Source organism: Fundulus heteroclitus, chromosome 3, assembly GCF_011125445.2.
Source record: "Fundulus heteroclitus isolate FHET01 chromosome 3, MU-UCD_Fhet_4.1, whole genome shotgun sequence".
NCBI lineage: Eukaryota > Metazoa > Chordata > Actinopteri > Cyprinodontiformes > Fundulidae > Fundulus > Fundulus heteroclitus.
Genome location: NC_046363.1, coordinates 42,748,506 through 42,769,921, shown reverse-complemented (window position 1 = coordinate 42,769,921; position 21,416 = coordinate 42,748,506). Strand labels below are relative to the sequence as shown.

Below are 21,416 nucleotides of genomic sequence, written 5' to 3'. Positions count from 1 at the left end.
GAGGGGCCTTATCAAAAATACTGCCATATGATTGGATAAACCACTTGTCCCTCGTCAACCACTCACATGGAAACCAACCCGTGTCGCTGACGTTAGGGAACATCAAGCTCTTGCCAAACCCGGGAGGAAGGGCGAAAACATTGTTTCCACTAACAACTTATCTGGTGTTGTTGTAAAGAATTAATATTCAGTAGATTGAACAGCACTGATGGAATTACAGCATCACTGTTAACCGCCTGCTTCCTCGTTGTGAGCCGCCATCGTTTGTCTGAATCCAAACAGTCGCTTCTCTGATACGTCACTTCTACGAAAACCCCTACGCCAACGTAGCATCTTCAGACCTTCTGCGTTACATTAACGTAATTAATGTAACACAGTAGATAATTAACATTATCATCAACACCAAGTCAAATTCCTTGCAAACCTAGTTGACAACAAACTTGTTTCTGATTCTGATTGGCTCGTCTATTTTATGTGGTATTGAAATCTCTCCCAATGACAGCGTGTCCAGATGGGTGTTTGGAGCTACTTTACCAACTATCAGGGCGGCTCTTTAGATAATCTTAATCTGGTCCGCTCGGTAGAACGTCGGCACCGCTCCAACCTCAAATCTGGGATATTCAACATGTTGAAATAAAAAAACAGCTCACCTCCATGTCATAGTGCAGCAAACGTCTCCACTCCGTTAACCAACGCTTTTCTTTTTGTTGTTTTTTCTCTGTTAAAATCATTCCACAAACTATCGCCATTATTCTTCCTGGTCGTTCATGTTTATTTTCTCTGAACTTACGTTTGATCTTGAGAGGTTTGACAAGATTTCTCCTCTGACATCTGTCTGACTGGACACCACCCGCTGTACGACAAAACCTGTTATATCTACCATTTTAGTAGATATAATCGGCCGACAATTTTAAAATTTTGCTGCGTGAACCCGCCTTAAGAAGAGGCTGTTTATGATGATCTTTATGAAATTAAAACTGGGAGATATCCAGGAAATGCAGATGAGGCTCATCTAATCAGAGGGTGGTTCTTCATCTTCAAACCTTGAAATTGTGATATTACTCCTGAATAGTGCGAGGATTAAATTTGCCGCCATTAATCCACATTTTCCGCTTTATTTCCCTTCATCAAGCAGACCGCACCCCTCCTGCTGAAATGTATCGTCTCTGTCACTGGGATCTATCAGCTGAGGTCACAGAGGACGACTGAGAGATTACAGCCCACCGAATCTAGCATCTATCCGATGAGAGTAATGCTGCCAACAATTAACGCACATCAGTGCAACAGCATTTGGGAAACACTTTTCCTGATCTAGTCAACAGAAAAACGCAGCGTGTTTTTATGGGTGAACTTTTAAACGCGTGAAGCATCACAAAGCATCGTGCACATGTCTGAAAGGGCAGACGGATGTTGGTTTTACAGTAAAAAAGGAATCTTTCATTGTAAATGTTGCTCCTTTTCTAAGCCTTTTATGGATTTATTCTTTGACGACCAAATATTCTTTAATTTCTGCTTATATCTTTCATGTTTCAAAGTCAAAGAGTTTGGCGTATGAGTTGCCGGCGCTACATGGAGCTTCTGTTTATGCACACTTTTGCAGCTGACTGCAGAGCTCACAGTATTTTCTCTACTTTTGAAATATTTTTTTGCAGAAACCAAAAAAAAAACCTCTTTATTTTTATGTGGGTTCTCTTTACTCTGTTTGGGAGATTTTTAGGGCCTTGTGATGCTGTTTCTGTGCTTGTTTTTTTTGCCTTTTATGTGTTTTAGATCCTTCTCATCTGTAATGCCTCTCACATGTGCTGATCACAGACGTCCTTCTCCCTCCTGTTGCGCTGCATAGCAGGTTGCGAATGAACTGGTTTGTTGAAAGCACTTTATATATAAACTTGTCTTCTATTTAAAAGAAAAAAAAGTTTTCGTCATCTGCTTTGTGACAACCTGTAGGCGTGACTGTATTTTAATTTAGTCCCCTACATCTTGTTTTTCCTTCCGTCTTTGAGCTCTCGCTGCAGCTTTCTATTTCTGCAGCCATCGTTGGTTGGCTGCCACGTCTCCTCTTCACGCTAAATCCATCAGCTGCCATTCAAATCAGATACTCAGAGGAGAAAGACAGAAAATAGCTCCCCTCATTGTGTCTCTGTCCCCTCGATTCTGTCGCCTCCTGCTCCAATTCTCCTACGTCGTTTTGTAACTGATCCTCTATGAAAGAAATTTAAATTGGAAGACAGCAGACCGGAGTTTGGCGTAAACAAAGCTCAATTCTCTTTTCCGTTTTTAGCTTCGTTTTGCAGAACAAGGCGTTACACGCTCTGCATTGAGATTTAAATGAATAAGTGGCGGCTTAAGATGGACTTATCCGCACTTCACTGGGACTATTTATCTGTGTGTAAAGAATGTCATTCTTTAACTCTCCCTGCGTAAATGTTTAAGGACAAAACCGCGTTTTTTTTGTCTTTCAATTTCTGCTCAGAGCTCGATGAAAGTTTATTGATCTGTGCCAGGAAGTTAGCCCCCCCCCCCCCCCCCCCCCCCCCCCCCAACCAGCTGAACCGATCTGGCAGATAAGCTGAAGACAATCAACTCCCAGACAGAACAGAGATAAATAGCTCAGATCTGAGCCATCACTTCTTAAACAGTTATATACGCCATAAAGTCCCCCCCCCCCCTCCCTCCCAAAAAAAGTGTCTTTTGAGATTAAGGAGAAATTGTTGCAAACACAAAGGCTGTGAAAACAGTGTAGCAGCAGGGGTCCGACACTGAGAGACAGATCAGGGGTAGCGATAAGAGGATCGAGAGAAACAAGATGAGAATATCAGATCTTTCCTTTTCCTTTGCTGGAGGAGGAGCTTTTAAAACGCTTCACTGTGTTGTCTTAAAATATCACTTTGTCACCCTATGTTGGGTGGGTGTATCAAGTTAAAGTGCAAAAAGTACTTTTCAGTCAACCTCATGTACACATCAAGAAATAAAACAATGTAAAATTACCAAAACGCTCCCTCGCATAATCACTTTAATAGCAGTAAAGGTCGTTCTCAGCCACACAGCCTCAGTGTATTGATGTTAAACATTCCTTATGAACATCTCTCTGAAGGTCTGGGCCGTATATTTCTGTCAGGCTGAGGTTTAGGCAGCGCGCCGTGATTCTCTTTGACTCATTCTGTTTCTTTTCATTAGTGTTAATTTGCATAATTTGCATGTTGTTCGACCCATTTTGAGTTGAGAGGCTGATTCAGTGACGGCTGCAGAACAACCTCGCACGATGGGAACCCTCACCACCGTGAATGATGACCCGTTGCAACATGTAGATTTTTCCATACGTGGAAAAATACATTTAAAAAAATAAATCATAAAAAACGATCAGAAAGAAGTAAAAAAAATAGTGGCAAAACATTCCAGCTGGATATTTTGTTTGTCACGTTGGGTTTTAATGGTTTTGTTCTCACACTCTAATATCTCTCAGGTGTGTTGATCACTGCAAATTTTGTAGAAATGTTTCTGGGTTTTTGCCTATTTGCTGATTTCTTTCTTAAGAGGAACTACAATAACGGAAAACAGAATGCTTCAAAGCATCACGCTGGGTTGTAGGGAGCTGCTTGATGAGTTAATTAACTGCAGTTAATTAGCTGCGCCTCGCTGCCCCTGACTCTTTTAATTGCAAGGGAAGGGCTACAGATATTTCTGACTCTGCTTCTTCATTTCAGTCTCGTGTTTGTTAAATAAGTTCTGACGCTGTCTATTATGTTATTTGTTTTTCCTCTGAGGTAGAATTTATCTCAAACCAGCTAAAGATGACATTATTTTTAAAGACGAATTCAAATCTCTGACCAGACCTTGTCGGATGACTGTGAAACTTGTGCATATCAGATTTGCTTTTATTACACCTTGTTGATCTAACGATTTAAATTGTTTTTCCAGTAGTTTTGTTTCACAAAGGACTCCCAAGTGACCCCAGCTGAAAGGCCTACAGGAACAAACTTTTACTTTATTTATTGTATTAAAACATTCAGTGATGCTGATATGCAATAGATGGAAAAGTGTTCATAGATTTTATAAAATCAGCATCTTCCTGGCTGTAATTGCCTTTTTTCCAGAGTATTTCCACCTTCTGCTGTTCGGTTTCTAATTTACAATCAATGTGGAAACCTGAGCTTTATTCACTTTGGTCTTAATAGACTTGTCTCCTCTGGACTGTGTCAATAAAACATACAACTTAAAAGAATCACTGGTGTGACCCCCCCCCCCCCCTCCCACCTCCAACCTAAAAATTGTGCTGCAGCTCAGTGCCAGGGAAACTTAAATCTAACCAATGAAAGGAACTTACCCCAAAACACAGGAGGATAGAAGTTTAAGCAGAAGGATGAAAGAAACCGTGGATGAAGAGCTGAGCAGAACAAATTGAATCTCATTTTGGCATTTATTCCCGTGTTAGGCAGTCCACAAAGTCTGAGAAAGCTCTTACAGCTGGCACGGAGGACAAAACGTAGGGCTGGACCATATATTTAAAAAAAGCACATCGATAAAATAGAAAATATATTGATCAATATCAATAATTATCAACAAATTCTAAACATATATATTTATAGTGCAGCCCTGGCCATTTTATGCTGTTGCTTAGCGACTTATTTTTAGATACAGACACAAACACTGAATTCAAACTCAACCGACTTTTTACCAAAACTGGCAGTTTTTTAAAAAGAAAAAAGAACGCGTACTCTCTAAACTCTTTGAAGGGGGCGGAGCTTGGTTCCTGGGTCTGCGTTGTGATTGGTTGGGAGGATGTAACGACTGTAATATTAACCTACATGATAAAATGCATAAAGAAGGAAAACTGTTATTCTATTGAACTTTTTATTGAACCTTTTGTTTCTATCGATCGATATATATTGTTATTGAATTATCATCTAGCCCTAGAAAAACGTATCTGGATAAAGAGAAGGTGAAGAACAGTAACAACACATAAACTCACCTAAATAGCATCAAATTAATCTCATTTTATATCTGAGATCAGGAGAAAAAAAAACGGACAAATCAAGCCATGCTGGAGATGTCGTGAACATCCTTTCAGTTTGGAAAACGACGCTGAGCTAAATCATTTATCTGCTCTTCTTCAGCATTTTACAAGCCTCTTATATTTTCTTCAAGAATTGCATTTAACCTAATCTATAATCCATCAACTCAGCTTGACTGAAGTAAGCCATCCCTGCAGGATGACGCTCCCACTATTATGTTCCATTGTGTGGCTGTTCTGCTCTTGCCTCATACATTCGGATGCTCTCAGAGATCTGCAGACCTTTCCACAGCCGTCCTGGACCTCATGGTGCCGCTTGTTCTCTCATCTTCCTCAACAAACCTCGGCGGATTGATGCTGAGGTTAAATTTCACCCAGGTGGAAGATATTTACTAACTAGGAGACTTCTGACAGAAATTTGTTGCACTGGATTTTATTCAGGTGCATCAGAGGACTGAGTGTAGGAGCACAACACTTCAGATGTTTGCGCTAATTTCAGTCAGTGTTATTGTTGCAAAGTTAAGAAACTTCACAGAAGGTTAAAGATTCTTGTTTGGATTTCCTCATCATTGCGTCTTTGGAATAAACTTTGGTCTGGACTGGACTGATCAGGAACCCAGGATGCTTAACTCCGTCTCTGGGCCGCAGGGAAACGTCTCCATCTGCCTGGAGGTGTGAAGGAGGCGTTTGTCCATCTGACGGACGCTGGCTTTCCTACACAGAGGAGGAGTTTTCACAGTTTGCGCCCTGCAGGATACGTGCTGTCGACCTCTGCTGCTGCTGCTGTATATGAATGTGTTGATATGGATCATGATAATGGGACAGGTTTAATTTCGCTTTGAGACAGGTTAGACAACGGCGTGGACCGGATGTGATTATTCTGGATTTTATGGTTTGGCCGAAGATCAATGATGCATACAGAAAACAAGAGAGAGAGGATTTGCTGAATGAAGCCTGTTACTTATTATCGTCTCCTCCTCTTCTCCTTGTGCTTTTACGTTGATTTGTTCCCTTTATACTCAAATATTATTTAAATCACTGCTTTAATGTGACCTTCTGAAGCATGTAGCATTATTTATAGACGGAGATGGCCTTCTTGTTTCCATGTGAGAGACTCTTATGGTTTGGGATGTTTATTGTGGTGATGTATTATTATTTTTGTCTCTTCAGGGTTAAAGACCTGTGATCAGGGATTTTTATAATCCAGAGGGAGCAGAACTATAATGTGAAAAGCATCTGGTTATTGTTCTTTCTTTAATTTAATCAACATTTGTTCCACTTTCTTCTCCTTTATTCGTGTTTTGCATGTCTCCCACTTTTTTATTGTTGTGTTTTTGCCTTGATTGTCCTCTGTCTTCGTCTAAACCCTTATGTGTCTCGTCCCTTGCCCATTAATTTCTTCTTCTTTTACCCGTGACAATGCTTGGATCGAGGTGGAGGGGGACCTCGTCTTCCTCATCTCCCCCATCCCGCCTCCCTCCTCTTCTCTCCGTTTGTTGACACACCTTCAGAGGTGATATAAAAAGACGGGAAAAGACGCCGTTGTGTTGGGTTGTCATCTCCTCTCCTCCTCTCCTGTCACTTGCTCATCCTCCCTTTCTTCTCGGGTTCCTCTGAAGTGAAGTTTCTTCTCTTGTCAGGCAGCTGTTGAAACGACACAGGAGTCAAAACAGCAGCGAGCACCGAGGCGTCCCCCCACAAACTGAACAAATCCCCCCTCAGAACCCGGCGACGGGAAATAATAAGACTAAAAATTGAGAGCAGAGTCGTAGCGGTGACAGGCACGTGTGTTTTCACTGGGCGAATGTGAGCACCTGCTGCGCTCCTTCCTCTCAAAGTTTTGTTGTTTTACTTTGGAGGAGCTGCCGCTTCCTTTTTCATCCCTTGGTTCTTGTCTTCCTGTGCAGCGGGGTGGAGATGAAGCGTGGGGGAAGACATGAAGGGTGTTAAAGAGAAATGTCACCTTGTCCCCTTTGGCTCAGAGCTGCTCCCCTTTTAGACCGCCGTCGGAGCGCGCTGAGCTGGTTTAGCTAACGAGCTTCGTTGTTGCTAAGCTGAGACAACAATAGCGTCAGCTCACAGAACAGAAACAGCAACCAAAACACACAAAAACGCGTGTTCCTGCCGAGTAGAGAAGCGATATCATTAAAACTGTTGGACATGGTTAGTTATTTTAAATCTGACAGTTGCTGTTATCAAACCCGAGATAGATCTGTAACCCGTGGACAGACTGAAAACTAAACATGGTCAGAGTAAAAGACAAACCAGCACTTAAATTATTCCAAGTAACATTTTTAATAAAAATCACTGGTCTGGTGTCCTGTTAGCTGTGACATCATCAGGGGAGGCAGATCATCCTCTATTACCATCTACCATAGAAAGTACTCCTGGGTCAATGTGAGCTTCTGAGCTTTCTGTGTCTCTGCTCTGTCTTCTCTAACATAGAAAGTACTCCTGGGTCAATGTGAGCTTCTGTGCTTTCTGTGTCTCTGCTCTGTCTTCTCTAAGCCCCAGTGGGTGGAGGCAGATGAGCGTTCACACTGAGCCTGGTTCTGGTTCTGCTGGAGGTTCTCCTCCCTGTTAAAGGGGAGTTTTCCTCTCCACTGTCGCTTCATGCATGCTCAGTATGAGGGATTGCTGCAAAGCCATCAACAATGCAGACGACTGTCCACTGTGGCTCTACGCTCTTTCAGGAGGAGTGAATGCTGCTTGGAGAGACTTGATGCAACCTGCTGGGTTTCCTTAGAGAGGAAACTTTCTGACCAACCTGGAGGATCTGATGGAGTCTGACTTTGAGCCTTTAGATAATGTGTATCATGAATTGCTGCTATATAAATACGATTAAATTAAATGAATAGTGTCCAGGTGTTATCTGTCTTTTGAGTGGAGGTTTGCAAGCAAAAATGCCCATTTGATGAGTAATTGTCTCCTCCTTTTTGTCTTTCTCTCCACATCCAGGTGAGGAGTGGTACCTGTGCAGATTAACGTTGAGCTCGCCCAGTCAGGCTGACCTGCAGTGGGGAATGTCCCCGTCGCCTTACCTGGGCGCCGTGGGTCCGGACGCCACCCCTGGTTCCGTAGTCTACCGGCTGACAGCGAGACAGCGAGACGGCGCGCTGGGACAAGCTCAGTTCCTCCTGCTAGATGGTGCGTCCACTAAATCAAAAAATTTTTTTATCTAAACCATCTACAAACACACATATTATAAATATCTACAGTGATATAAGTCCTGTAACAACTTAGGCTGAAAGGCTACCTGTAGAAAGGGAAGCTATTACTACAAAAGTAGATTAAAGTTTGCAAATACATCCTCATATATCCGCCCATCCAGTTCAAAATGCACAGTAGGCCAGTTCAAAATGCATGAAAAGGACTTTAAACATGCAAAAAGATGTCACTACTTGCACTGTATCTTTTTACTTTTACTTTTTTTTTTTTACCCATCACAGTCAAACCTTGTTTTTTCCCCAGTCTATTTTTCTCTAAACCTGTCATGTCTTTGCTTTTATCTCCTGCCTGTATCTGCAATTAGGTCCGCTCCCACTCTGCCAAGCACTCTGTGACAAACCTGTTTTGCTCAAAGGAGTGATTTATAAATAAAGATTGACTTGTTGGATTTCAATTACTGTCAAGAGGGAAAGAGAGGTAGAGGAAAAAAAAGTGCATAAACAGCACGGAGCTGCACTCTTAATCGCTCCCCGGGGCAAAGAAAGCTCCCTGAAATGCGAATAATGGCAAAGTCTCAGGAGAGGTAGTGAGTGGGAGAGTTGAAGGGTGGGCGTAAGGGTGCCGGTGGCTGTGGATTTTTTTTTTTATCTTATTTTTCTGCTATTATTATTATTTTGACATTTTTTCAGAAAAGAAGTGAGGAGGAAGTAGAAGAACTGATATTTATAGAGCAAATTTTTGATGCTCTCACATTTAAAGCTTCCCTTTGGGATAATGTGAGCACATGGGTGCTGACAAATGATCCAATAATTTGTGTTAAAATTGGCGTTTGGCATCATATCCGTATGAAAATATGATCCCAGCGTATATGTGTAATGAGGAGCCAATCTGTGGCAATAATGGGATTTTACCCAGTGTGAACAGCTAATGTTTAGTTAATTGTTAAGCCTTGTTTTTATTTTTTCAAAGAGATTGTGAACTCACCATCGAAACAAAATCACTTTTCATAACTTTACACAACAATATGTCGCACTGACTTTACAAGTTAGCCTTTGTGTTGCTGGGTCGGTGTTTTCTTTTTGCCTCACGTGTCCCGCGTCATTAAAACGTGCAGAAAGTCACAGGTGGCTGCAGGTTTTAAAGCTGTCTTCTTATGCTTTATGTTTGTTTAGTGCTATGATCACCAACTGGCCGGTAAGATGCAAACGACGGATGTTGGCATGTGGCGCTTTTACATTCGGTAAATGAAGTTTGCATGTCATCACGTGAATTTGCCCATGTGAATTTTATCAAACAGAAAGCATGGAAACGATCTTATAATGCTGTGACATCATCAGCGGAGGCAGATCATCCACTATTACCATCTAACATAGAAGGTACACCTGGTCTGGTGTTCTGTTAGCTGTGACATCATCCAGGGGAGGCAGATCATCCTCTATTACCATCTAACATAGAAAGTACTCCTGGGTCAATGTGAGCTTCTGTGCTTTCTGTGTCTCTGCTCTGTCTTCTCTAAGCCCCAGTGGGTGGAGGCAGATGAGCGTTCACACTGAGCCTGGTTCTGGTTCTGCTGGAGGTTCTCCTCCCTGTTAAAGGGGAGTTTTCCTCTCCACTGTCGCTTCATGCATGCTCAGTATGAGGGATTGCTGCAAAGCCATCAACAATGCAGGCGACTGTCCACTGTGGCTCTACGCTCTTTCAGGAGGAGTGAATGCTGCTTGGAGAGACTTGATGCAACCTGCTGGGTTTCCTTAGAGAGGAAACTTTCTCACCAACCTGGAGGATCTGATGGAAGCTGACTTTGGAAAGAGCCTTGAGATGACATGTATCATGAATTGGTGCTATATAAATAAAATTGAATTGAATTAATGGTATGGACACCCAAACAGTTTATTAAAGCATCTGCGTCTTTGTTTTAATCTCGTTCTACCTCCTGCCGTCCCTCCGGCGAGGTGTCCCACCGCACAAATCTCTGCAGGCACCTTCAATGTTGCCGTTTTCTCGTGAGGTTTCCACTCACGACACAAATTCACATCGAGTTGGAGCTTGTGCTTCATTATCACTAATCAAAACCAATTGCAGCTTTTGAAAATAATCAAAGAGCCGACTCGTAGGAGCAGATCAAACGGTTTAAGGGTAGTATTGTCCCACTGGAGGTTGGCAGTTTGGCTACCTATCGTAATCAGTGACAGCTGATTAGAGGCACAGAGAGAGTCAGAGACCTTGAAGAGCTTCATTGCTGATTCTTTCCTTGCAAACTCGTTGTTTCCTTGTGACTCAAATAAAGCTGCCAAAAAGAGAAGATGAGGAGATGATTGACAGTTTGACTCCAGCTGCGGCTGCAGAACCCTCTGGTCAACAGCTGGGGATTCTTCTCCTCGTCTTCCCCCGCCTTCTCTCTCTCATCTCCTTTTTCAATTATTTCTCCCTCCCTCCACATCTCTGCTGCCAGTCTTTATCCCTCCATCCATTCATTCCTTCCTCCTCCTTCGCTCCATCACCTCTTTCCTCCTGCTCCCCCCCCCCCTCTCATGAACCCAGGGGGACGTGAGTGAAAACCAGCCCAATCTTCTTCTTTTTTTTTTTCCTTCCTGCGTCTTCATCGAGCGTTAACCAGCTCGCAGAACTCACACATAAATAAACACGCAGGCAGCGCCGCCTCCAGCAGCAATTTGCCTCAATTGGCTTTTCATAATTGGACAGCTGGGACCGCGTCTCTTTATTTATACACAAGTGGACAAGTTGAAAGATGGTTGTTTACGGGAAGAAGAAAAAAAATCACAAATGAGTCCACTGTTTGAATAATGGTAACATTTATTACATAATTACACAACTATAAAAGCAAGTTGTGCATTAGGGTGCTTTAAGCTAAAAGTGTGATCAGAAAAGTGTGACTCATGGTTCAAAGTACTGCATTAAATAGAATTTAATTAAAGCAATTACATGAATCTAGTATAAATATAAAAGAAAAATAACGATACCAAACATGTACTTTTTACTATATTTTAAGGCACATTTTACTGCACAACTGTTACATTTAGAATAGAATAGAATAGAAATACCTTTACTGACCAATAATGGGGAAGTTTGGGCATGCCAGCGGCAGAAATCTTATTTTATCCTTATAATTATTGTTTCATGTTTGTTTCTTTGAATTTGGCTCTCACTTTACTGGCAATTACCCCTTGAAGGACAAGTAAAGGCTGTTTCTATTCAGTTCTTTCTGAAGTATTTTCAGAAGCAGTTCTCTAAACAGCGGCTCTTAAAAGAGTACACGTCCATGTTAAATTTAATTTACTTCAAAACTGTAACCAAGAGCCATACTTTAAAAATTGTTTTCTACCTCTAACATACCATATTAAACTTCAAAATAAAATTAAAAATCTGTTTTAGGAAAATGTGAAAGAACTAAAAGGTCTGTTTAAATGTTCACACTGAGCCTGGTTCTGGCTCTGCTGGAGGTTCTCCTCCCTGTTAAAGGGGAGTTTTCCTCTCCACTGTCGCTTCATGCATGCTCAGTATGAGGGATTGCTGCAAAGCCATCAACAATGCAGACGACTGTCCACTGTGGCTCTACGCTCTTTCAGGAGGAGTGAATGCTGCTTGGAGAGACTTGATGCAACCTGCTGGGTTTCCTTAGAGAGGAAACTTTCTGACCAATCTGGAGGATTGGCTTCTATGTGCTTAAAACCAGCAGCGCTCCAACTGCAGGTTGCTTAAGTGCAAACCGACAGCACTGACAAAGAGTCCTGGACAGGTGTCTAAACGTTTTCAGACACAGAGGGAAAGTCCGGTTGCCTCTGATTTAAGCCTGTTTGCTGTTGCCATGACACGGACAACTGAGAATTTGCACAAACATTGATAGAATAGACTTTGTAAAGTTTCTTGAGATGTTATGAATTTCTGCTTGTATAGATAAACTGAGTTGAACTGTTGTGAAAAAAGGATGAAATAATATTCAGCTGTCCTCTGAGGATTTTCCTGACATTCGCCTATTTGCATCCTTCACCTAAAGCCAATGTTTGCAGAGAATACAAAGGATCATAATGATGTCACTCTACAAAGGAATCAGTCAGAGGAAGGCCATAAAAATCCACCATTTTATACACATATAAACCACAGTACAGTGAGGATAGTCATCAGTAACAAGAGCAAATATGGGAAAACAGCTCTATTACAAAAACTGGACACTTCTCTCCAAAACTGATTTAAAGACAAAGTAAAAATTTGTGAGGCTAAGATGCTGACAGTAAAACTGAAGGAGCTGCAGGGATGATCAGTTTTTCAGTTTTCTGAAAATAAATCAAAAGGTTCTTTTGATAAATAGAGGAGGCTCACTTACTGAACCACATTATTTTAGTCTTTAGATTTTGCTTTAACTTTTCAGTAGTTTTTTTGTGTTAAATTAAAGTTGGAAAGGAAAAACCTGGAATAATTTATCCATTTCTGCGCTAGATTTTAACTGTGGTATTGATTTCTTTTTTTTACTACTTTTTATTTTTATCTGCTGATCCATTATAGGGGGAAAACAACAGATAAATTCATCTGTTTAAACATGTTTAAATAGATCAGGGTATGATTTCTGACAGTATTTCAGCTGATAAAATTATCTAAAACTTTCTGTTTAATATAACTGATGCTTTTTTTTCCTTTGGTTTATGCAAATCTACAAGTTAATACATAAAATACCGAAATTTAGGTTGCTGGTTGGTACCTGTAGCAAACATACGAATGCTTCTAACCTTGATTGGTGATCTTATCCGTGTTTGTAAAGGTGGTGAGGACTGCTTTGAGGTGGACCGCCGCTCCGGGCTGATCAGGACGACAGGGCGACCTCTGACCCCGGGCAGGGAGTACCATCTGCGGGTCCAGGCGATGAACGGAGGAGGCCGTAAAGGCCCGCCAGCCACAGTTTCCATCCTCGCTGGATACCGACCACCACAGTTCACCAACTCCACTTACAGCCTGAACGTGCTGGAAAACACGCCTGTCGGCCAACCGTGAGTCCCAGAAACCGTCTTATAAACTCTTATCTCTATCTCTTGTTATAGTTTTAGGTTTAGAGGTGCTTCCTCTTGTTTGTCTGAAAGTAAAACATTTTAGGTCCTCAAGTATTAATTCATGAAAGAAGAAAATAAGACAGATAACGCTACAGGATGAAAATTTACAAAAATAAATAACTTTTTTACAGCTTCTTAACTTTTATCGGTACTTCTGATAAATATGTTTAAAATACAATCCCTTGCATAAGTATTTATATGCTTTGAATCTTTCAATATAGTCCTACATAACAACCACAAACTTTAATTAATTTTAATGGGATTTTATGTGATGGAGCAACATAATTAGAGTGGAATTGTTAATGGGAAGAAAAATACAAGATTTATTGAGAAAGTCTGAAAAGTTTTGAGTTACATTATTAACTTCTCTTTGTTGATACCTCAGAAGTCCTCTAATTGATAACCAGAGGCCACAGGGCCTAACTGTGAACTTAAACACCTAAACTTAAAATCCAGGCAAGGAGAACATTTAGCAAGGAAGCAGCCAAGAGGTCCATGGCAGCTTTGGAGGAGCTGCAGAGATCTACAGTTCAGGTGGACAGGACAGCTAATTATTGTGCACTCTACAAACCCGGCCTTTATGGAAGAACACCGGCGTTAAGAGAGAGACAGTCTGCCATAAATCATGTAGGAACACAAACAAACTGCAGTCGGATGAAAAATAATGGCCAAAAACTTGTGTGACGAAAAGCTAAAACTGCACACGACCATTAATGGACCAGAACCGTACCGGTGGCTCCGTCATGCTATGGAGAGCACACCAGACAGGGAACGTTGGTCTGAGCTGATAAGAAGACAGATAGATGGAGTCTCCAAAATAATCTAGATTAAGGTCGAGGTTCATCTAAAAACCTCAACATTCAGCCAGAGCTACATCTGAAAGGTTCAGATCGAACCATATTCATGCGTTAGAACGGCCTAGTCAAAGTCCATCTCCAAATTCAGATTGAGAATCTTTGTCAAGACGCTCTTCGTCCATTCGGACTAACAGCCAGCTACTGAGTTTTCTTAAGAACTGACCAAAAATGCCTGAGGCTTGGCACACATGTTTATCAGGCATGCCAATGAAGGTGCTGCACATCTTTCTAGGGATGCGATGCAGAAATATTGCTCAGTTTATATTATAGTGGGTGCATACTGTATGTAAGCGATGTGCTGAGGTATTGTGCTGCACTGGCATAATGTTAATAAATGCTAAATTATTGTTCCACCAAAAGGTTATCAACCCAAATTTGTGTTTTACCTTCCACGTATGCAATGCATCTACATGCCAACGGCATAAAAAATGAATGGATTGTGTGAGTCCATCTCTCTGAGGGCTTCTTTTTTTTCTGCATGTTGTTGTGCTTTGCATGTCATGTGATGCATGAAAAGATGAGCCCCGGAGAGCGAGACAAAAGAAAAGAGGAAGAGGAAGAAGTAGAAGGAGGATGGCAGGAGGGAGAAAATAGAAGAGAAGAAGAGGATGGGAGATAGAGGGATGATGAGGAGGAAAAAGGAAGGGGGTGGGATGGATGAAGAGGACCCAGATGTATGAGCGTGGCCTGAGGCGGAGAATTTGAAAGTGTGGCAAATTCAAATATTTATTAAAAGTGAGGTCTGGATAAACATGAAGGGGAGTGTGTGAGTGTGTTGAATCCCCCAGGGCTGCTGGCGCAAAGCACATTGTATTAATATCCAAGTATCCATGCCACCCTCTGAGCGCTGCGTGGGTGTATCTCACTATGGGTTTTTTCTGCGTCTCTGCTGCCATTATATGGCTTTTCTATGCCCTCGCATGCGTCTGCGCGCATGCGTTTCTCTTTTCAATCAAATTGATTAACGAGGTCTAACCGTGGCACCTTTGAGCTCAGAATAATCTGTGGAAAATGCAGAGTTTAGGAGCAGCACCAGGATGCCACCCGTCACTCCTTAGGTCTGCTTGGAAACATAAACGTAGAGCAGCGCTCCTCTGACCTGTGTTCATGTTTACACTGTAGGCAAGACAAGGCAGTTTATTAAAAGGAGCCATTCCACGCCTAAAGAAAGCGCTTCAGACGGGCTGAAATATCTAAACCAGACTGAAATACAACAGAGTGACATTATCATTTACTCACATGCGAGCTAAAACATGAATCACTGCACAGGTAGTTTTTATGCTGGATCTCTGTGTTGTGTGTCATATAAATGTAAAGACAAACTTAAACACATATGCCAAATAAATAATGCAGGACACAAAAGAAAAACAAATCTGTTTTAAAAAAATTACCTTATCTTTACATTTTATGGAGAAATTGTTGGTTAGCAGTGATCAACAGCTTTTTTCTCCATTTATCAGTGTTAAATTAGATGAATAAGAATACATTTTTACATTTATGCATGAATTGAGTCGTAGGTTATAAAAACAGGAGCAGCGTATTTCCTCTCAACGAAATTCCCTGAGAAAGCTCAAAAAATGATCAGAAGTTTGCCACATTTCCTTGGACTTTTTCAGTAAAAACTGTCTTGGTGGTCCATGGACTTGACTGTAATGTGAGAACATCTAAACACTGTTTTATTTACCAGAGTGTTGGATTTAGGTTTTGGGATTTTGACTCATTAAAAACACAAATGGAGTCTAATATAAGCCCTTAGAATGCAGACATTTTTCTGCCACTGGATTCACTGCAGGAATTGTTTTGTGATTAACTTTAAAGAGCAAATTAATAACAACATGTATCTCATTATTGCATTGTACAAAAGAATAAACAGTTTACGCTCATAACATTAAGTTAAATCAGCTCAATATTTTCCAAACCATAACCATTTTAGAGCACTTTAAAAAAGGGTTGAATTGTTGTTCAAATTTGTCTGTTTCTTTTACAGTAGTATTGTATTATTTTCTTTCTTTTCCTTCATCTTTTAAGCTTATTTATTTTTGGCCTAATTCCCTCTTTTTCTGTTCCAATTCACTCTTTATATTTTTTAATTATTTTAGTTACATTAAAGTTTATTTTGATTTAACTTGACTCCATTAAAAACAGAGTAGAACTGGCACATTTCTACATCTTCACCTTGACATAAAGCCTGTCCTGATTTTTGCAGTTGCTACAAATTGTTTAATTTAAGCAGGAGGAGATCTCTGCCAGTCGATTTGTGTCACTGACACAAAGCTGGTGGTTTGGAGACCTGTAATAAAGGAACTGAGATTGTTTCTGATGTACGTCCAACACCTTTTAACCTTTCTTCCTCTGCGGTCAGGGTTGCTGTGGTTAAGGCCGTGTCCTTCCAGATGAAGAGTCTGTCCTACATGTTGCTGGTGAACCCTGGAAACCTGTTCAGCATCAACCAGGAGAGCGGCGCTCTGAGCCTCACCAGATCCGTCGACTACGAGAGCGGCCACAACCTGCACACCCTGCAGGTCCGAGCCTCCGAAACCGACACCGGCCTCAGCGGCGTCGCAGAGGTACTCCACAATATCATCCGACTTTTAGTACATCACAGATGGCACAAAAGTTACATTGTGAGTTGTCTTTGTATCAATCAATCAATCAATCGATTAAAGAGCACTTTACACAGCTGAAGTGACCAAACAGCTGAACGAGTCCAAAAGACACAGTAAAATAAATAAAATCATGAAATGAGCAATGAAATTTAACATCAATAGTATAGTTGATTGAATAATAGAAAATAATAGAATAAGAGCGGTTAAAACAATAGAAAGTATTTAGTATGAGCTGAAAACATTTCCATTCCTACAGCTTCAGTAGAAATCATGTGAAACGGAATAAAAAAGTTATTCTAACATGTTTATTAAACAATAATTATACACTATGGATACCTTTAGAAGACAGTGACCTGTTATAAAAAAGAATCCCATTTTTTTATCTAATAAACTTTCAAACAAGGCCAGCTCTTCCCCCTTATGGAGAGCTGACCTTAAAAGCACTTTGGAGCAGAAATGTAGTTAAATCTATGGAAAGAAGATTTTCACAGTCACCATATAGAAATAAAATAAATCCTCCCAAGACATAATTATGCAAAGATTGTAAATGTCCTTGTATATCTTGAATTAAAAGCTTTATTTGTTGGTAAAGCTGTAACCGTGGGACTCTGCGTTAAAAGCCAGCAGCTCCAGGATTGTCTTTCAGGGCGTCGTGTTTTCCGTCTCCCCAGCTCTAAGTGCTCTGATCCGTACTTTAATCATGTGAAAACAATGACAGGAACATTTGGCTCTACAGCGCCACGCGCCGCTGCTTTTATTGTTATTATTTATCTCATAACTGACCTGTTCAGATGTAACGCCATGCTTCAGATGGTGGCGATCCGGATGCCGGCGTTAAGCAGCACACATTGGATCTGACCTTCCAGGGTGACCGCCTGCGACGTTTAACTTCTATTCTCTAAAGTGTCGTGCAAAAGTATTCACACCTTTTTAATTTTTCCAAATATTTACAGATTAAAACCACAGACTTCAATTATGGGGAGTTATTTACGAGACCACAACGGGTTAGTGCAACATTTCAAACAAATGTTGGAGACATAAAAATCTGAAAAGTGCGGGTTGCTCCCCTTTATTCTGATGCCCTTCAACAGAATTCCCCCAGTGCAATCAACCTGAACAGTGAGTAGAGTCAACCTGAGTGTGGTTTAATGTCAGCATACATACGGCTCTGGTGTTTTGGTTTCAGCGGTTCGTCAGAGAGCATTAGTGAACACCGAGCATCATGAAAACCGAGAAGAACAGCTGACAAGAAGTTTAAAGTAGGGTTAGGTTATAAATCATTATCTCTGTTTCCATCCAGTTCTCCTGTGGAGCTTAAAGCGAACTTTTAAAATATCGCAATGAAAGAAAATGCGCGTCAGACGTGTTTCCATTTACTGGTTTGTAGTAAATTAACCAGGAGACGCATGGCGTAACGTCGTCATTTGCTGTAACAAACAGGAAGTAGATGTTGCTAATTAGCACAGATCAGTAATGGAGCGAGGCTTTAATGAATGTGCCGATTTTTATTTTTATTTTTATTTTGTTTACGGATGAGACTTAGAAATGCTTGCGTCTCTTCGTTGGTCCTGTTGTTGCGTCCAGTCATGTTTTTGAGCTTTATTAGAACATCCGAGAAGACGGCAGCAGCAGAAACAGCTGTTCAGGTAAATGTTCGCTACGACAGAACTGATTCACCAAATGTGCTTCCAGCTCCTCTTTAAAGCATTTATTGTTTTACTGAAAAAGTCACGAATCACCTCAAGCGAGCGTTAAAACATTTTGGTGAAATGTATTGAGTTAATTCAAATGTTGACATTTCCATCAACCTTTTGTAGTGATACTTAAAACTGGGCATTAAAAAACATTGATGGAAACGTGACAATTGTCCCCAGATTTGAAAACCTCACAGAGCTCTGTTCATTTTATTGAGTGTAAATGGAAAGAGTCCACTTGAATGCACAAAAGGAGCCTAGTCTGGTCCTAAATCCGGAAGACATGAAAAACTATTTTAATAGATGCTCTCCATCCATTCTTTACTTTGCAAAGAAGAATGTGCAGAACCTTTAGTCTCTAGATAGGCAAAGCTGGTAGAAGCATTCCTCAAAAAACTGAATACAAACTCACGCCACTCAAATTTGTAAAAAGAAATTCAAGCCACGCATCCTCTTCCTTACACTTTGCAACTAAGCACAACTTTGGATAATTTGATTGAATAAACTTAAACAAAATCCGTTGAAGTTTACGATTGCAGCACCACAAAAAAGTATTTGTAATTGGAATAAAAAAATATTCAAAAGTCCTGATTTTTTTTTTTTTACGTAAATGGAAACTACTGACCTTAAAACACTTTGTATTTATTGTCAATGTAAAACCCATGTAAAACTATTCACTACTCAACAGGCTGAAAAGATGATTTTATTCCATTAATTCACCGGCAGCTTTGACCTTCCAGTCGCTGATTCCTCACTGTTCACACCGTTAAGCGATCTGCTCCTTTTGCAGCCCAGCACCGAATATGAACGCCGCCCAGGAACTGGGATCTCGCCGTGACCTCGGTGCGTCGCCTGTGCATTCACACCTGTAGCTGAGGCTGTCGACTTGTGATCGAGCCCCCCCCCCCCGCAGGCACGACAAGGCCAGGCGTGAACGAGGTCACAGGCTTACTGACCTGCGATGACAGCCACTGTGAACCGTTACTCTGTGAACGCGCTGTCCCGACGCACTTTGTCAGAGCTCATTCACGTCAGCGGGCAAAGACACAGAAAGCAATCTTTAACAATTAAACAAGCAGACATAAAACAGCCGTCGACTCGAGAAGTTACCAGCCGTCAGACGTTTACAGGCTGATGTCGAATATTGAAGAATGGACGTCCTAAAACGTATAGAGTAAACGATCCGTACCGTGAATACCAAGCAACAAAATAAATAAAAAAGAGAGAAGGTCATGTAAAAATAGCCAACTGGTTGAGATTTGGCAGAACCGTTTTGAGTTCTGGTCCGACAGTCAACACCACCTCTGGCACAAGCTGCTCTCTGATGAAAACACATGCATGTCGGAGTCAGATGCAATGCAAAAAGGGAACTAAAAGTAAGTCAAATGTTCTTGAAATTAGTGTATTTGTCCTTGATTTGAGCAGAAAAATAAGATTATCGGCCAATAGAATGAGTACTTTACCCCTAAAATAAGATATTATAATAATAATAATAATTAGATATCCTGCACTTAAAATAAGATGATGGAGAGGAGTTCTTCCTGTTTTAAGTGCGAAAATCTTATTCCATTGGCAGATCACTTAAACTTGTTGCTCAAATCAAGGATAAATAGACTAATTTCAAGACAATTTTTCTTACTTTTAGTTCCCATTTTGCAGTGTTTGTGAGAGTATTTCTAATTGCAATTAATAAAAATCTAAAATCCTGCACAAGTTTTTTAATGTACATTAACTTTCAAATGGAAACTAATGACCTTAAACACTTTGTATTAAATTAAATTAAAAATTAAAAACACATTGCTGAGCAGTTAACGAAGCTTTCATGGTAAAAACTCTCACTTTCAGAGCGGCATGCACAAATCTGGGAGAAGCACACAAACACATGCATCCTAGCGGGCAAAGTCTATAAACCCAACAAGAAAAACTGACTTTTAAGCTTTTGGTAAGCTATGCAAATGAAATGAAGAACAGGCAGCGGATGCACGGATGCGTCTGAGTAATCCATTATCACCTGATGGCTTAGAGAGGGCTGACAGGTGCTCTGAACTACCAGGACATCCAGAACTGTGCATGTACGCTGCATTTTTGATCTCAGGATCATCTGATGCGTTCTGATCCATAAACACAAACTGAAATTACTGAAAGGGCTTTTGTTCTGTTTGCTCCGTTTAAATGCAACAAGCCGCTGATATACAGGAAAAGGACAAAAGTGAATTCATTAAGAGGGGTTTCAGGTCCAAATTACAAGCATTTATACATATTTATTCACTTGTTTCTGTAAGCCACTTGGAAATCTAAATCAGAAATGTTTTTGTAAAAACAAAAATATACCCCTGAAGTTTCTTTTTCAGTGATTTAAAAATAACTATAGTGTTTTATGTCAAACAATACACAAAATAGATAGCAGCAATGGTAAACACAAAAAAAAAAAACAGCAGATACAGAGATGAGATAAAAACCAGAAGCCTACATTGCAAAAACGGATCTAAAAATAATTAAAATGTTCTTAATGTTAGAGTATTTATCCTTGATTTGAGCACGCAAATAAGATTATCTGCCAATGGAATGAGTATTTTTACCCCTAAAATAAGATAATTAGACATCCTGCACTTGAAATAAGATGATTGAGATGAATTGTTCCCATATTAAAGTGCTAAAACCTTATTCCATTGGCAAATCATCTTATTTACCTGCTCAAATCAAGGACAAATACACTAATTTTAAGAACATTTTAATTATTTCTACTTCTCTTTTTGCAGTGTAGTTTAAGGCGTTGTGAATAATTAGAGAGGAAAGGAGGGACGTTCAGCAGAACTCTCCGAGCTGATTGGGCGCCTACCAAAGGTTGGTTTTAACCAATCATGGTATCAAATTAAAATGTAAGCAGCAGGCCCCATGAGAAAACACAATAAGTTAAGCTGGTCAAAGCACTTCTTGCTGTTCTTTCAAAGAATAATTTAGGATTCTGACCAAACAGATATGATAGCAGCAGCTTCTCTAGCGCTGCCATCTTTATGTTG

The 21,416-nt window shown here is 40.6% G+C and overlaps 1 protein-coding gene across 1 annotated transcript in view; it reads left to right on the top strand.

The window, feature by feature from the left end:
- The window catches only part of si:dkey-22o22.2 (neural-cadherin), a 167,872-nt gene that overhangs the window by 64,576 nt on the left and 81,880 nt on the right, over positions 1-21,416 (top strand). Inside the window, exons 2-4 of the mRNA XM_012876676.3 lie at positions 7,970-8,158; positions 12,954-13,179; positions 16,459-16,663. Coding sequence (XP_012732130.2) covers positions 7,970-8,158; positions 12,954-13,179; positions 16,459-16,663 — 620 coding nt within the window. The remainder of the gene's footprint in view (positions 1-7,969; positions 8,159-12,953; positions 13,180-16,458; positions 16,664-21,416) is intronic.